Here is an 18,278-nt window from a genome sequence, read left to right as displayed (position 1 = left end):
ATTTTGGAGGTAGGAAAAAAATGAGTGTCAGTTCTACTGTTCTGGAAAATCAGTATTTACTAGCTGAAATAACACTGACTGAACTTTTTGCTAACATGTGAAATTTTAGAATGATCCTGATTGGTAATAGTATATGTATTTTTAAATTTTGTATTAATTATAAACCTAAATTTTATTTAGATTCTTTCTAGAAGTTTTAAGAAATTATTTTCTTCCCCTCTTTTCCTTTTATAGGAATTCTGCTTGGACCCGGTATAGTATTAGTGTAGAACAAGTTTCATTAGGATGTAATCTGCATTCGAATGAATTATTTTTCAGCAACAATTCAAACACATTCAAAAACTTTTCAATTCTCAATAGCTGTGAAAAACAGTGCTTATTAGTAAAATGCAAAACCATCCGCAACTTCTTAGAAGACCCTTACCTCCAAATCTCCCTAAGCTGTCTTTATGTCAGAAGAAAGCCCGTGCAGGTATGTGCATTACTCAGATGTTTAACTTTATTTTTTACAGAAGTCTCTCAACCTGCACAGCTCAGAATCGCAATAAGGACATTCACTAATAACCAGCAACTTACAAATGTTTGTTGTAAGATGGTAACATCCAATTCATTTCTACAAGTACAGTTTACCCTCATCATTTGTGGATTCTGTAGGAGTGAATTTACCTAACTGCTAGAATCTATTTGTAACTCCTGAATCAGTACACTGTACTATATTTTGTCTTTTTAGCTCCAAAATATACCATGAAGAACACTTTGGAGCAGTATATAGAGCTCTTTCTCAGTCCTTTTATAATAGTGAAACTGTGCAGGAGGTGGGTATATATGATAATTCTCGGACACATGCAGGGCATTGAAAACACACATGTTCCCAGCTGAGGTCAAAGAAAGATATGGCTGTGCCTTCTTGTTTTAGCTCTCATATTACAAATAACTGCCCTTTTCCTGGTCTAGTTAGTGCCATGCTTTCTGAATTCTGTACTTTCTGTTGGTGATTTAACAGTCTAACATAGCCCCTAAGTATAGTACAAGAAGGCTGTGATGTGCCTTATGGAGAAAATATATGCCTTAGAGAAGCTACCTTCAGGCCTGAGTTACAGCGTTGTTGGCTGAGAGTTCAATGTTAATGAATGAACGATCTATATTAAATAAAGTGTCTTGAAATAGAAGCACATATAAAACAAGGTTATGTATTGATTGGCTGCTGATAATGTTGAGACCAGAGGCTTGGAGGAACCTAACCCCGTATCTTCCCAAGAAGTAATGGCTCAGTGTTGGATAACTCAGTGCTCACTGAGACTACAGAACAGAACTGCCACAAATCATGAGAACAGAGTGTACTTATAAGCACAGTGCTAAGAACTGGAGATATAATAGTGAGCAAAACCAAGTCTGCCACTCCTCTTTCTTAGTTACCCTCTGGTGGGATCCAATGATCATACAACTAAATGTAAAATTATCCGTGATAAGTGCTGTGAAGTAAAGATGAGCCACTTTTATGATTATAACTTTATATAATACCCTTAATCCTCTATTTCTGTATATGGTATTTATTAACTCCTTACTTATAAGCAATGGTAAAATTAGCATATTTCCTCTTCTTTCCCCTTTTCAGTCTTCTCTACCCCCTGATTTTAGTTGATTATATTATTTTAGTGTCGGCATTTATACTGTTAAAACGTGCCTAGTCTAACTTGATTTACAATGCTAAATCATTACCTTTTGATCCATGGCTATTAAAGATGTGTCAATCAACATACCTATGTTACATCCAATTTCCTCTCTCACTTTCCCTACCAACTTTTGTTATATCATTTCTACATTTCTATAATGGTCTACATTTCTGCATTTACAATCTGTTCTGTAATAATAATACCCACAGTTATGTAGATATACTGCTCACTACTAGTTCTTTGGTTGTAGTTTTTCCGTTTATCTTTTGGTTGAAGTTTATCCTCTAGTACAGAGTTTCTCACTCTTGCTATTTGGGGCTGGATAATTTTTTTGTGGGGGGGGCTTTCCTGCTTTTGACAACATGGAGATTCAACGACCTTAACTATTAGTAATCCTGTGTCTCCAAAGGTTCTGGGCAGAGTGCTTTGCATATAGTAGATGTTCAAAATACTCGAATAAATGAATGAATACTTAAAATGACTGAAATACAATTTATAAAAATGAATATTCAAACACTGAAATAAAAACCTGAAATAAATACCTGCAGTTTGCATACAATGCTAAACGCTGTAGGGAATGAATGACACGATTGATCTGGTCCCTGCCTTTCAGGACCTTTCAAGAACTTTAGTTAAACTCTAAAGATGAGATTCACATACAGTAAGTACCTTAAATAATAATACAAAGAGCATAGAATTTATGCCCAATTAATGGTACAGACAGTAGTACTTCATAAATGTGAGAAACCCTGGGGCAGGAATGGGGTGTGAACTAAGACTTGAGGAATTAGTGAAAGTGAAATGAAATATGTTTAATTATAGAGGAGACCCATGTAGTTTTTGATGGCAGAGGAGTCTATTGGAAAAGTGGAATTTTAACGTACTAGAAGAAAAAGAAAAGAAATCATGGGGATGGGGAAATGTATCAAAAAATAGGGAAGTCTATGGGCTTCCCTGGTGGCGCAGTGGTTGAGAGTCCGCCTGCCGATGCAGGGGACACGGGTTCGTGCCCCGGTCCGGGAAGATCCCACATGCCACGGAGCGGCTGGGCCCGTGAGCCATGGCCGCTGAGCCTGCGCTTCCGGAGCTTGTACCCCGCAACGGGAGAGGCCACAACAGTGAGAGGCCCGCGTACCGCAAAAATAAATAAATAAATAAATAAAAATTTAAAAAATAGGGAAGTCTAAATTGAGAAGACAGATATCTTCATTGGGCAGATTTCCCTAAGCACCTCTTCTCTCTGCACCCAGTCAGAGTGCTTACCTTTATGGTTCCAGAGTATCCCCTATCTACCCCCTTACTGAGCTCTTATTCTCTAGTGTAACTGTTTACCTGCCTAGTTTCTATATTAAATCATGAGATCTTTGATGGTAGTAAGGTTTGTGCTGTGTGATTGTCCCCTCAGCACTATGTGTACAGCTAGCACATGGGAGGTGTTAAATGTTTGTTTAATTAAGTAATGAGAACAGTAAGTATGGGTTGTGTTAATCAAGAAGGATGGATTGTATAAGGTTTAAGGTAGACTTTGGCAAAGGAAAATGATTTAAATTGGTTGGTAAGAGAAAGTATTCCACACCGTGTGAGCAACAAAAGAAACTCAGGTCTACCTAAAAAAAAAAAGAGTGTCAGAGAAGGATAAGTGATCTCACTTGATCTAATAGGTTAAGTCTCTATTCTAAGCAAGAATAGCAACGATGTACTGGGTGATTGTAGCACAAGGATAAATGGAACGAATGACGGCGGTGTTATAAGGAATGGAGAGAAGAATTGGGACTATTCTGTTAAAAGATACTTGCCATACCCATTAGGCGGTGTAGTGTTTATTGGAAGTAGACTTAGATTCGCTGTAAATGTATATTGCAAACTCTAGGGCAACCACTTTTTAAAAAATTTTATAAGTATAATTGATATGCTAAGAAAGGAATGAAATTGAAGGAGAGAAACTGACTCATAAAATTCTCACCTAAAACCAGAAAAGACAGAATAAGAATGGAAGATTTCAAAAAGACAAAGAAGTAAAACAACTGCAATGAATAGAAAACTTTACAAATGTGGTAGATGTTAAGCCAATGATGTCAGTAATTCGTTAAAACGTGAATGGTCTAAGTGTACCACTTAAATGATAGAAACTGTCAGAGTAGATAAAAGACAAGAGCTAATTATATACTGTCTGCAAGAAACTTCCTTTAAATATAAAAACACAGATAGATGAAATGTAAAGGGATAGAGAAAGAGACATCATACTAACACTAATCAAAAGAAAGCTGGAAGTGTATATGTGTCAATGCTACTCTCTCACTTCGTCCCCGCTTCCCATCCCCCGCCCTCCACCCCTGCCACAGTGTCCTCAAGTCCATTCTCTATGTCTGCGTCTTTATTCCTGTCCCGCCCTTAGGTTCATCAGAACCATTTTTGTTTTTAGATTCCATATATATGTGTTAATATACAGTAATATCTTTTTCTGACTTCTTCACTCTATATGACAGACTCAAGGTCCATCCACCTCACTACAAATAACTCGATTTCATTTCTTTTTATGGCTGAGTAATGGTCCATTGTACATATGTGCCACATCTTCTTTATCCATTCATCTGTTGATGGACACTTAGGTTGCTTCCATGTCCTGGCTATTGTACATAGTGCTACAGTGAACGTTGTGGTACATGATTCTTTTTGAATTATGGCTTTCTCAGGGTATATGCCCAGTAGTGGGATTGCTGGGTCACATGGTAGTTCTATTTTTAGTTTTTTAAGGAACCTCCATACTGTTCTCCATAGTGTCCGTATCAATTTACATTCCCACCAACAATGCAAGAGGGTTCCCTTTTCTCCACACTCTCTCCAGCATTTATTGTTTGTAGATTTTTTGATGGTGGCCATTCTGATTGGTGTGAGGTGATACCTCATTGTGGTTTTGACTTGCATTTCTCTAATGATTAGTGACGATGAGCATCCTCTCATGTGTTTGTTGGCAATCTGTAAAATAGATAGCTAGTGGGAAGCAGCTGCATAGCACAGGGAGATCAGCTCGGTGCTTTGTGACCTAGATGGGTGGGATAGGGAGGGTGGGAGGGAGACACAAGAGGGAGGGGATATGGCGATATACGTATATGTATAGCTGATTCACTTTGTTATACAGCAGAAACTAACACAACATTGTAAAACAATTATACTCCAATAAAGATGTAAAAAAAAAAGCAAAAAAAGCTGGAGTAGCTATGTTCATTGGCTTGTTTTCTTATTGTTGAGTTGAAGACCTCTTTATTTCGGATGCAATTCCTTTATCAGATGAGTGTTTTGCAAATATTTTCTCTCAGTGCATGGCTTGTCTTTTTATTCTTTTAAGAATGTCTTTCACAGAGTAGAAGTTTTTAATTTTAATGAAGTCTAACTTAACCATGTTTTCTTTCATGGATTGTTGTTTTGGTGTCATCTCTAAAAAGTCATTCTGAATAGCACAGGGAACTCTATTCGATACTCTGTAATGACCTATATGGGAAAATAATCTAAAAAAAACGGAGTGGATAGATGTGTATGTATAACTGACTCACTTTGCTGCACAGCAGAAACTAACACAACATTGTAAAGCAACTATACTCCAATAAAAAAATACATTAAGAATAGAAGTCACTGCCACACCTAACATCACCTAGATTTTGCTCATGTTATGTTTTGTTTTAATATGAGAGAGAGAGAAAGGAAAGTTGAACACGGTGGTGTAACCATTTTATGGAACGAGCTAGCTTTGATAAGTTCCATATAAGCAGGAAGCAAACATTATCCTTCTCCTACTACTGCTCTTTAAACTCACACGGCACACATCTCTCTACCGAGGCTTTTCTAGTCACTTTCATCTATTAGCCTTGTCTCATTTTTAGATATTAAGTCCAATCTAAATCAATACTTTCATCTAGCATGTAATTAAACCTTGCCCTTTCTCCCAGCTCAGACTAGGTCTGCTAATTTTTAGACAAGCCAAGGGAAACAGGGGCATGATAAATGCGTCCATCTCGTTCTTTTACTTCTCTTCCCCAACTCATAGTTTCTGGTATCTTCATAGGTGTGGCTAGGAGTGGGAAAGAGTTAAGGAGTTAAGAGTGAAGGTGAGAATCCGTCATCAGTCTCTGTACCCCCCTGAAATGCCAGAAGGTAGAGGTCAAGTAGATTCAAGGATTCTCTTGCCTTACACAAGTTGCGACACAGCAATGGGAGGGCCAATACATTTCTGTTACTCTGTAGGTATAAGGGGGTTGGGGGAACCATGGCAGGGAATGATGAGATGTTATCTTCTCCTTGTGGCATACACTCCTGTGCTCTGTAGATGGTTCTCTGAGAATCCCCCTCACTTGGTTTGAGGTCGGGGTAAATCCTCCTCTACCCACCACAAGGAGGGGAAGATCGGAGAAACACATAGCTCGCCAATAGCTCAATTCAGAAGAAATCCTCTCTGCGAATGTAGATCAACCTCTAGCCATCTCTCATATACAGACAACAGGTGAGACTTGGGCTTGTTTTGGCCATCTCTTTGCAAATCTTGCCTTAATGAATCTCTTATCTTCTCATCAGAATGCTGAGGTCCTCATCATTTATTGTACTCAACTGAGATGATGGACAAAAATGTTATTTAACATTCTGTCACAGAAGAAAGAGAAAGCACGATTTCATATAGTGAGGTCCCTAAGAATGCAGGCACAGTGCATTTTCTGGACCTAAGAGAGATAAGAATACTTCTGGTTGTAACCTGAGTGAACTCGTGGTACCCTGTAGCCAGTATCAGCATGTTATCATGTTCCAAAGCCATCTTGGTCTGATATCTGGCTTTGAAAAGAAATGTAAATCTTTGCTCAAAGAAGTTTCAAATGAGGAAGTGATAATGATAAATAGCGAAACTTCACTGAGTCATTTTTACCTCTCCATATTGCCAGAGTTTTCTGTGGCAACTGCTCAAAAATCTCCCTTCATGTCCTACTCTTCTTCATCCATTCTGTTCTTCCAGGAGTAGCCCCCTACTCTTTCTAAATCTAGTATAATTTAGCCGTCCTGATTCTCCAATTGTTCATGCAAACTTTATCCCAGTAAGGTAAGCAGAAGTCCTGATAGCTGAGTGAGTGTATACAGAAACGTTTTTATAAGGTGAGAGAGGGTGAGTGGATAAAGAAAAGCTATGAATGCTGAGACGTTAATAGTTCTGCCCCCGACACCTTGATAAACATAATCTAATTCTGCCTTATTTTTTTTTTCTGGTTTAGGAAAGACTGGTGAAACTAAGCTACCACGTGTACGGTTCATTCCAGATAAAACCGCTTCATTTGAAAGAGATAAAACTAGTTTTCCTGATGTTCCAAGAGATCAGTCACAACCCCCTGTTAATATTCAAAATCTCTTTCTTGATCATCATGTACAAAAAAGAGTGACTACTATTTCAACAACCACAAAATCTTCTAAGCATGTCTATTGGCACATTCCAGAGACTGCTACTGGTTCCATATTTTTTCCCAAGTGTTGTTCAGCTTCAAGTCGAATTTTTGGGAAAGAAACAAGCAAGATGGAAAGTTCCAGAAAATCAGAAGAGCCATTAAAAATAACAAATATCTATGCTAACATTTTAAAAGAGATTCTGATTCTCTCCTCAGAGTTCTCCAAACTACCAAGTGCCCCTTCTTCAGTGCCCACTCCCAAACTCAAGGAAGTTCATTCTGACCAGTTTTTACAAATGAGCAGTACCTATACTTTTAAGCAGCCCCTGTTACGTTTAAGTGCAACAGTGCCAATCCCTGTACCGAGGACTATACCTGTTAAAGCTGAAAGTCAGCAGTCTGACCGTTTACAATGTCGTACGGTGACACTAAATATTAAAGATTTTCCAGGTTCCATTTTCACACCGACGCCAGTTTTACCAAGGAAACCTCTAAGACAGTCTGTGATAGGTAAATCCAGTCTGAACATGGTCTGTAATAATGGGGTCAAGTAGAGCAAAAGGGAGAGAAGGCATCCAAGCATATGGTGGTTCCCCCTTGGGTCTGCAGAATGGGATGGTGGGATCCCTTTTCACCTGTACATTTAATATATGGGGCAGAATGCAGTAGCAGAAATCCTGACCTTGCAGGTCTGCCAAGGGCAAACTGGGAACTCCACCCAGATGGTGGTGATGGGAACCAGATAAAGCAGTTCAAAGGATCAGAAAAGCTCACATAAAGGAGGAGTGTGAATGAACAGTCGTCTGCTTCTAGATGAACTCTAGAAGCAGAATGCCAGTGCTCATGGATGCCTTCATGGGCACTTTTCCATGGATAACCTCAATTCATTAAAAGATGAACAATTATAATGAAGTCATAATACCCTCAACATGAATTTTCACACGAATTTAAACATTATCCTATTTTAAATTTTTTTCCTAGAAAGTCATGTAACAGAACATGAACGTGTAGAAAGTGTCCCAAAGCAAAGCATGCTGAACGTATGTGAAGGTAAATGCTAGGTTTATATCATTCTTTTAAAAATTGTATATATGATTATCTCTCCATAAAAGTATTTGTGATTTTGTGTGTTTGTGTATATGTGTGTGATTCACACATATGTCCCACCTCATTTTCCATTCCTTAAGCTATTTACTCAGCAACTATTTTTAGAGTGTTGACTATAAACCCAACTTTGTACTGATGTTGGGAACATATAAGATGGAGTATTCTTAATCTGGATGGAGAAGATAGACATGCAATCATGACAGTTAACTGCTTGCCATGTGCCAGCACTGTTTTAAGTGCTTTGACCTTAGTTACGTAGCAGAAACAAATGAGAAATCATCTTTAGAGAAAGATTACATCATCCTACGTCTCATACTATTTCTATAAACGATTTCACAAATACAGTGTATAGTAAACAATTCACAATTGTCAGGTACACAAAGAAAAACAAAATGAGTGAAAACTAGCAGCAACAGTAAGCAGTAGAAACATACCCACAGGAGTTCCAGCTATTAGAATGATCAGATTCAGATTTTTAAATAACCTAATGACTTGGTTCTAGCCAAGATTGAGTAGCTTGTATTGGACAATCCCTCCCACCAAAATCAGTTATTAAAGCTGCCCACAAATACATAAAATAACCACTGAGGTTACTGGAGAGTAACCCTTGCAAGCATGACTTGAGTGGTTACCATCTTTGAAATAAGCTGAATTAGCTGTACATTTACCTTGGCTTTTTCTTGAGGGGATTTGTGGTGTTGGCGAACAGGGCACAGGTAGAAAGAAGGTGATAGTTTTACTGGATTGAAGAGATAGCAGTCAGACGTCAGAGTTGACAAGATAGCTGGGATAGAGGGGTAATATATCAGAGAGGAGAGAACGGAATTCAAATACCTGCATACAAACTCCCTTAAGAGTGTTGGCTGATTTCTAAGCTGGGCATGTACAGGACAATACGCTAAGAAACACAGCAGAAACCATCAGCTGAGATGCTAAGGAAGTGCGCCTAGATTTTGACAGTTGCACAGAAGGCAATTATTGGAGGTCAAGCTCTGCTGAAATGAAGGGGCCTTGGTAAACACACTGGGCTTTCAGTTGCAGACCCAGAAGACCTATGCCTTGGGAATAAGAATGATGCTCTAGGAGAAAGGACAAAACTAAAATAGGTTATCCCCTACAAAACTCAAAACCAATCCTTGATAAATCAAAGTGGTACTTCCTGCCTAGTCAAAGAAAACCTAACACTTATTAGAGACAGATAATATTATCCAGACCCTTTAAAATTTTCATTCACAATGTCCAGCATTAAACTTAAAAATCACAAGGCATCCTAAAAACAGGATAAAAGGTCTGGGAACCAGTAGAAAGAGGCAAAAGAAAGAGAACCATAGGATCAGGTATTGGGGTTTTCAAACAAGGATGTTAAAATAACTATGATTACTATGTTGAAGAAAATAAAAAGTTGAAGAATTTTATCAGAGAACTGGAATTTCTGCTTTTAAAAATTAGAGTCATATAAAATTTTAGAACAGAAAAAGTAATATAACAAATTACCGATTCACAGATGTGTTTAGTAGGAGATTATACACAGAAGAACACTCCAGACATAAAACTTTCTCTTTTTTCCCCAGTTGTATTGAGATACAATTCACATGCAACTCTGTATAAAGTTAAGGTATACAATATAATGATTTGATACATGAATATACAGTATGGTGAAATGATTACCACAATAAATTCAGTTAATACCCATCACCTGACAACTTTTTCTTGCTACAAGAAATTTTAGGCTTCACTCTCTCAGAAACTTTCAAATATACACTGTAGTATCATTAACTACAGCAGCCATAAGACTTTCTGAGCACACTACCCTTCCAGCAGTTCCCTATCCCTGTCTGTGACATAAATTAACCACTGGGTCTCCTCCACATCATAGGCCTAAACCAGTCATGTTACCATTTCTGACTTAGGGAGTTTATTCCACTCTGGTGTTTCCCTCTTTGAAAAGTTCCCAGGGAAGTTTAAGCATCCTGAGATCCTTCAGAGATCTTTCAGGGAATTTCTAACCACCTCTGCACCTCCATCTCCCTCCTTTTCACTCAAAAATCAACTGCTTGAGCTTAGCCCGTAAGTGTGGGTGGGCAGGAAGCAGGCCACAGACTTAATTCTTAACTCATTCTCCATTCCTCTTGCTCCATTCCCTCCCAAAAGACAAGGAATCTCCATATCACATCATACATCTTTCTTCATTCTGTGGTTAACTTTCACATCGATTGACCTGAAATGGGCACAAAGGCCTATTTTAGAAATTAACAACTGAACATTGTTTTCTTTGGTCTAGGATGCCTCGTTTCTTCTCATTGAAGCAATGGTATAAGAATTATTCAGATGATAAAATATGTTGCAGCAAGTAATACAGCAAGAATGGCTGGGAGTGTAAAATATATTTCAAAATATTTTCCTGCCACACCTGGGTGTGTGCTTGAACATGCCATTTTTGACAAAAGGGGAAACCCACAAGGGTTGTGATAAAGTAAATGTAGGTGGTCGCTGTTTGGCTACTCCTGAGTTGTCTGCTTCCCCCCACCCCTTTCTTGTGTGAGGTCTTTAAACTGAGGGAAGAGCTTAGTTACACAGGGTATTTGAATCACGCATCAATGCGATATTAAAGCAAAAAGCAAGATTTCTCCTTGGGATATGATCTCTATCTGATATATGCTTATATGATGTCCTTTATTCATTTTGTGAAGAAAGAAGTTGTTTATGTAATTCATCATAAAATAAGATGTTTTTACATATAGCACAAGACTCAGACTGATGGAATCTAAATTATTGAGGTAGAAATCTATGAGCTTATGGTTTTCTTTTGGGAAGAAAAGTTTGCTATCTAATATTAGTCTGCTATCTAATATTAAAATGTTTGGCCAACAGAACCAACTGAGGTTGGGTGGATGGAGGTTATAGGGAATCTCCAACATGAGGTTGGGTGGGTGAAAGTTATGGGGAATCTCTTCCAAAGGAGGCATCCAGGTAACCTATTTATGATGACTTACTGTTATCATAACATGAATACCTTTTAACTTTCACTCTAAGTGATGACACATTTACGTTTCCTGTCTTGTTTTGTTTATTTAGGTAGCATTAAATCTAGAAAAATCGAAACCTCAGTGTCACATACCGTACATTGTGAAGGTTTTAAGGCTGTTGTGGCAACACGCTATGGAACAGTAACATCCATGACCAAGATGGCCATAGTAACCTGTCAAATTCATGGAAGAAATGCACTTAATCTTAAGGTATACTACGTCTTCTCAATGGCAACTTCCTGTTGTATTATCGGTCATTTTTGTTTTAGGTTTCCTAACTTAGGTTATTCTCCATGGTATTGAAGGAACAACATAAAGTGGTGGTGGTTGAGGGAGTAATGGAGTTGTATAGTAACAAAACTTTTGTGTGCTGTTGAAGTTAACTTGGTATCAATCCAAACTAGATGTTTTAAATTTAGGATGCTGATCGTAATCTTCATGGTAACCACTCCTAAGAAACTATCTTAAAAATGTACACAAAAGGGAATGAGAAAGGAATCAACATGACAGATTACAAAAAATTAATTAAACACCAAGGAGGCAGTAATGTAGTAAACGTGGAATAACAACAACAAAAATTCCAGAAAAGGCAAAACTATGGTGACAGTAAATATATCAGTGGTTGTAAGGGATTTTGGAGGGAGGGAGGGAAGGATGAATAGGAGGAACACAGGGGATTTTTAGGGCAGTGAAATTATTCTGTATGATACTGTCATAATGGATACACATTTCATTATACATCTGTCAAGACCCATTGAATATACAACAAAAGGTCTGAACTCTAACATAATTTACAGATTTATGTTGATAATGATGTGCTAATGTGAGTCCACTGATTGTGACAAATATACTGCTGTGTGAGATGTTGATGTCGGGAGAGGTACTGGATGTGTGTGGGGAAGGGGTATGTGGAAAAGAAAGATCTCAAATAAGTAACCTAACTTTGCACTTTAAGGAACTTGAACAAAAGAGCAAACTACACCCAAAATTAGCAGAAAGAAGGAAATAAAGATTAGAACAGAGATAAATGAAACAGAGGATAGAAAAGCAATAGAGAGAATCAATGAAACCAAAAGTTAGTTCTTTGAAAAGAATGACAAAGTTGACCTTTGGCTAGACTAAGAAAAAATAGAGAGAAGGTCCAAATAACTAAAATCAGAAATGAAAATGGAAACATTTCTACTGGCTTCACAGAAGCAGAAAGGATTATAAGAGAATACTATGAACAACTGCATGCCTGCAAATTAAATATCCTAGATGAAATGAAACATTTTCTAGTAAAACATAAATTACCAAAACTGACTCAACAACAAATAGAAATTTGAGCAGACCTATAAAAAGTAAAGAGATTGAATAAATTATCAAAACCTCCCAACAAAGAACAGTGCAGGTCCAGATAGCTTTATGGGTGAATTCTGCTAATCGTTTAAAGAAAAAGGAACATATATACTTCTCTAAATCCTCCAGAAAATAAAAGAGGAAGGAACACCACCCAATTCCACTGTTGTGCTGGTGGAGGGGGCGGGAACCCCACCTCACCCAACAGTTCTTGGACACCAGCTGGGTGTCCTACAATTCAACTCAATTCTGACACTATCTACCCAGAGATAACATCAGATTCCACACGTAAAGTGCTCAGTCCCGTAAGACTGCTCTACACTTCAGACGCCAATCACAAGCCCAGGTGGTTACCTGTGATTCTGACCAACCAGCTACAGACTGGAGGTTCCAAGGACCCCCTCCAACTCAGGATGCCAATCACAAGTTGTTACCTATAGTTCTGATTGACTGGCTATAAATCAGAAATTCCCACGACCCCTCCTGATTAATTCGCTAGAGTGGCTCACAGAACTCAGGAAAGCTATTTACTTACTTGATTACTGGTTTATTACAAAGGATATTAAGGGATGTGAATCAACAGTTATATGAAGAAAAACATAGGACATGGTATGAGGAAAGGGTGTGGAGACCCTACACCCTCTCCAGGTGCTACTCTCCCCAAATCTCCACGTGTTCACAGACCTGGAAGCTCTCCAAATCCTGTCCTTCTGGTTTTTATGGAGGTTTCATTAATAGTATAATTGATTAAATCATTGGCCACTGCTGATTGAGCTCAGTCTTCAATCCCTTTCCCTCTTCAGAGGTGAGGGGACTGAAAGTTTCAACCTTCTAATCACATGGTTGGTTCTTCTGACACCCAGCCCCTTTCAAAAGTCACCTCACCAACATAAATCCAGTTGTTGTGGAAAGGTGTTTGTTATGAATAACAAGACACCCATTTCGCCTTTATGGTTCTGAAGCAATTTCAGGAGCTGAAGATAAGAGAATAAGTATTATGACAAAAGATGCTCCCATTGCTCTTATTGTTCAGGAAATTCCAAGGGTTTTGGGAGCTGGTAGCGAGGAACCATGGATAAAGTCCAACTATATATGAGAAATATATTTTGGTCATTCAGATGACCAAATACATTTTTTAACAAGTAAAAATATCAACAACATATAACACATTTTATGCTATCAGTATAACCCAGATATCAAGGGAAGATAAAGACACCACAAGAAAACTACAGATCAATATCCTTTGTTAATTAATTAATAAAATTGCTAAATCCATGATAGGATTAAGAAAAAAAGAAACACTAAATACCAAATTCAAAATTTAAAAAGGGGAAATCACCACATTTCCTACAGACATTAAAATAGAAAATAATGAAATAATAAGAACAACATTTTCCCAATAAATGCAACAACTGTGATGAAATGGAAAAATTTTTTGAAAAACACAACTTGCTGAAACAGACACAACAAGGACTAGAACATCAGAAAAGTCTTGCACCTGTAAAAACCTAATTGAAATTTTAATTAAGAGCCTTCACACAGAGAAAGCTCCAGGCACAAACAGCCTCACTGGTGATTCTATCAGACAATGAAGAAGGAAATAATATCAGTTTAGGCTAACTCCTTCAGAAATCAGAGGAGGAAGAACACTTGCTAACTCATTGTTTGATGCCTGTGTAACTCTCCTACTATCTCTTCAGATATTGCTCCCGTCTCATTCCTTTTGTCGTCTTCTTATCAGACTCCAGCTACATGGATCTTAGGCCTTTTCATCTTGTCCCATATATCCCTTACTCTCTTCCTGTATCCCTTTTACTTTCTGTGCTTTATTCTGAGCATTTTCTTCTTACCTAAATTCTGGTTCATTCATTCTCTTTTCAGCTTTGTGAAATCTGCTGTTAAACCCTTTATCAAGTCCTTAATTTTGGTTGGTTTCTTTTATAATCTAATTTCTTTGAACTTTAAATTCTTTATCTTATAATTTGATTTTTCGAGGCTATTAATCACAGTTAACTTTTTTTTTTGTTTAACACATCTGACGTATCCAAAATATGGACCTTCCATGGGCCTATTTCTATGGTCTATCATTTCTCTTGATTTTTGTCCAAGTATCTTTTTGCACGTCTTTTTATTTTTGATTGCATGATAGATGTTGTGTAGAAATAATTTGAGGCCATAGATAATGTTATATTCTTCCAAAATTTTTTTATTGTTGCTTCTGACAGGCAAAGAGGCTAGGGGATGTTCATCTTAATCTAATCAAAATCAGCTGGTTTAATGCTGGACTTTAATTTTGGTAGAGATTTCCTGTTAAACTTCTTTCCTAAGGCTGTAGCCTTTTAGCCACCTCATATCAAGTCTGAAGTCCCTTCTCCTTGGGAAGCCCTGAATTCCAATTTTTGTCTCCCTAGCCCTGTGAGACTGGCTATAGTTCGCCACCACAGCTTTGGATTAGGCAAATGACTTTTGGAGAAAAATAGTGTTGAGTGCTGTGTTTAACACCCTGAGATTCCCTTCTTTCTGGAATTTTGGCTTCTTAAGACCTAGCTACTTTAGTCATTCTCCAAGTCTCTGTTGTGTTGTGTTTGTTTCCATTTTTGGTTTTAGTTGAAGGGCTGGTTTGAAACAAGGCTGTTGCCCGTTAGTATAAGTGAAAAAATCAGATTATCTGGTTTTGAAGTGAATTACTTTATTTATTTATTTCTTTTTAAATAAATTTATTTATTTTTGGCTGCGTTGGGTCTTCACTGCTGCACACAGGCTTTCTCTAGTGGTGGCGAGCAGGGCCTACTCTTCATTGCAGTGCATGGGCTTCTCATTGTGGTGGCTTCTCTTGTTTCGGAACACGGGCTCTAGGCTCACGGGCTTCAGTAGTTGTGGTGCATGGGCTCAGTAGTTGTGACTCGTGGGCTCTAGAGCGTAGGCTCAGTAGTTGTGGTGCATGAGCTTAGTTGCTCTGCGGCATGTGGGATCTTCCCGGTCCAGGGCTTGAACCTGTGTCCCCTGCACTGTCAGGTGGATTCTTAGCCACTGTGCCACCAGGGAAGTCCCAAAGTGAATTACTTTAAATCAGAGGTTGGCAAGGTTTTTCTGTAATGGGACAGATAAGTAAAATTTTAGACTTTGAAGTCTACATGGTCTGTGTCACAACTAATCAACTCTGTTGTGTAGTATAAGAACAGCCATATTACAACACCCAAACTTAGAGTGTGGCTGTGTTCCAATAAAACTTTATTTATAGAAACAGGTGGCAGACTGTAGCTCACTGATTCCTGCTTTAAATCGAGGAAGAGTATATCTTCTAAAGAGTTAAATGGAGCTAGTCAAGAGAAACATCTACTTACACAGTCATCAATATTATTTTAAAAGAATATGTGACTCCAGAGTAGAATCCTGAGCTCTGTGGGGATGATATAAAAGAATTAAAAGTAATAACTTCTAATCTATCTCATGGACTTATTAAGGAAAATGAATAGAATTTACACACAAAAAATGTACTGATTAATTTAATACAGACTCAGTGCATCAATGCTTAAATGTTGCTAGAGCAATTCAAGAGCTTGAGAAAGCCTCCACTTTCTTGGTGTTGTTTAATTCTTCACATCCTTATCATGGTAACTGCAGCAAACAGGTTTTATGATGGGATGGTAAAAGAGAGATCCAGCATACCTATGCTGGTCAGACCTCATAGTATATCCACAGTGAAGGTTCCTGGGATTCCATGAGGCAATAAGAAGGTCCTGGATAGTCACTCATTCAGCCAATATTTAGTAATAACCCACTATGTACCCAGTGGTAAACTATGTATCTCATTATGTATCAGTGTGCAAAACAGAAAAAAAAAACGTATTTCATGGAGCTTATACTTTAGTGGGATGAGATCATACATACATACATTTATATATAGTCTGTCCTCTGGTGATAAGAGTTATGAAGAAAAATAAAGCAAGTGGAGGGGACAGAAAGCCATCAATGGGGCACTGGTTTGAGAGGTTGCTATTTGTGATAGGATGTGATGACTTACGAGCAGACAGCTGCCTATAAGCAACCTGTGAATGAAGTGAGAAGATACTTCATGGGAATAGATGGGGGAAGAGTTTTCCAGGCAGAAGAAAATGTAAAGGCACTAGTTATCTGAGCACACTTAGTGGAATGATTACAGACTGTGACAGACACTTTCCTGCTACATAATTTAGTGTACTACTAGTTATGTCGAGAAGAGATGAATGTTTAGTGACAGGAAGAAAGAACACCTACTCTTCTATAGGTGTATATTTCTACCAACATCTAGACATTTACAAATATTGATACTTTAATAAGAGGTCAGTCTTGAAACCAGTACTGTCAATTCTAAGATTCTTTAGCCATGAACCTCATCTCTCTCATACAGTGCATGCCATAACCCAATGCATTGGTAGCAATGCCTCCCTTCACTATAAGCTGAGGTTTGATCCTTCAGCATTAGAGTTCCTTGGTTCATTCAGCTGAACACTACTGATTCTATGATACTTAAGAAACAAATGTACCAACTTTCCTGGAATATTAAAGACACTGGGGGCACTAAGCATGTCTTGGTCAATTTGGGCTGCTATGACAAAATGCCATAGAGTGGCTTTAAAAATGGACATTTACTTCTCACAGTTCTGGTGGCTGGGAAGTCTGACACTGAGGTGTCAGCCAATTTGGTTCCTGGTGAGCGCTCTCTTTTTCACAGCTGACTTTTTGCTGTATCCTCACATGTGGAGAGAAAGAGATCTCTGGTCCACTGTTCTTATAAGGACACTGATTCCATCGTGAGGGCTCCATCCTTAAGACCTCATCTAATCCAAATTACTTCCCAAAGACTTCACTTCTAAATGCCATCATGTTGGGGATTAGAGCTTCAACAAATGAATTTTGGGGGAACATGAACATTTAGTCCATAACAAAAGCATATGTTTTCCTCAATCAGAAATTGGCATATTTAAGCAAGAAATTTTAAGAAGACGTTAGATTAATAGAAAGATAACAGAGAAATAGAAGTAGAAACATGAAAAAAAGAGGGGGTAAAGAGAATTAAATATAAAATATATTTAATTACTTATTTCAGCATGTAGTGGACAGTCAATAAATGTTTGCTTGTTATTAACTGAAATAATGCCTTTCACACATGTAACACTATATTTATTACAGATGTAAATACTTAGTTTTTCTATTTTTTTCTTTACATATTTAAGAAATTATTATCATGAAAGACTAAAATAAATGAATGGAAGATTATTATAGGCTTGTTATTAGGTCACACATTTAGATTATGTGCTCATTTTTTTAAACACTAGTATAAAATATTTTGTGCATGGTAAATAATTCTTATCTCTTGTCACTTTCTTTTAGGGCTTTTTTCTCCTGAATTGTCCAGACCTAACATCTTTGGCTTTCCAATTGATATATCTTAATTTATCATATAATAACATCGGTTACTTTCCCACAGAAGTGAGTCCATTTTTATTATTGTATATATTGTCATAATTTATTATTATTAATAATTATAATTTAAAAATAGACACTTATGATACCCTGGAGTTACTATAAATAAATATATTTTGGATTGTATCCTAAAAGGCTCATTTTTAGAAGTACCAAAAGTATAGTACATTTTTCTTAGCAAGTCCCATGACACAATCCCCAAACACTGTGTTATGGTCAGGCTCTCAAATATGTTCTCATAATTGTACAAC

The 18,278-nt window shown here is 37.6% G+C and overlaps 1 protein-coding gene across 1 annotated transcript in view; it reads left to right on the top strand.

Annotated features, from left to right (window-relative positions):
* Positions 1–11,085: 11,085 nt before the first annotated feature.
* LRRC63 (leucine rich repeat containing 63) overlaps positions 11,086–18,278 on the top strand; it is a gene marked incomplete at its 3' end in the record, with an annotated part of 30,543 nt that continues 23,350 nt past the window's right edge. The window contains exons 1-2 of the mRNA XM_079903342.1: positions 11,086–11,433; positions 17,935–18,033. Of these exons, the coding sequence (XP_079759468.1) occupies positions 11,233–11,433; positions 17,935–18,033 (300 nt within the window). The 5' untranslated portion in view covers positions 11,086–11,232. The remainder of the gene's footprint in view (positions 11,434–17,934; positions 18,034–18,278) is intronic.

This window comes from Stenella coeruleoalba (genome assembly GCF_951394435.1).
Source record: "Stenella coeruleoalba genome assembly, chromosome: 18".
In the NCBI taxonomy this organism is placed as follows: Eukaryota; Metazoa; Chordata; class Mammalia; order Artiodactyla; family Delphinidae; genus Stenella; species Stenella coeruleoalba.
The sequence above is the reverse complement of the archived record's forward strand: the minus strand, read 5'-3'. Positions and strand labels throughout refer to the sequence as shown.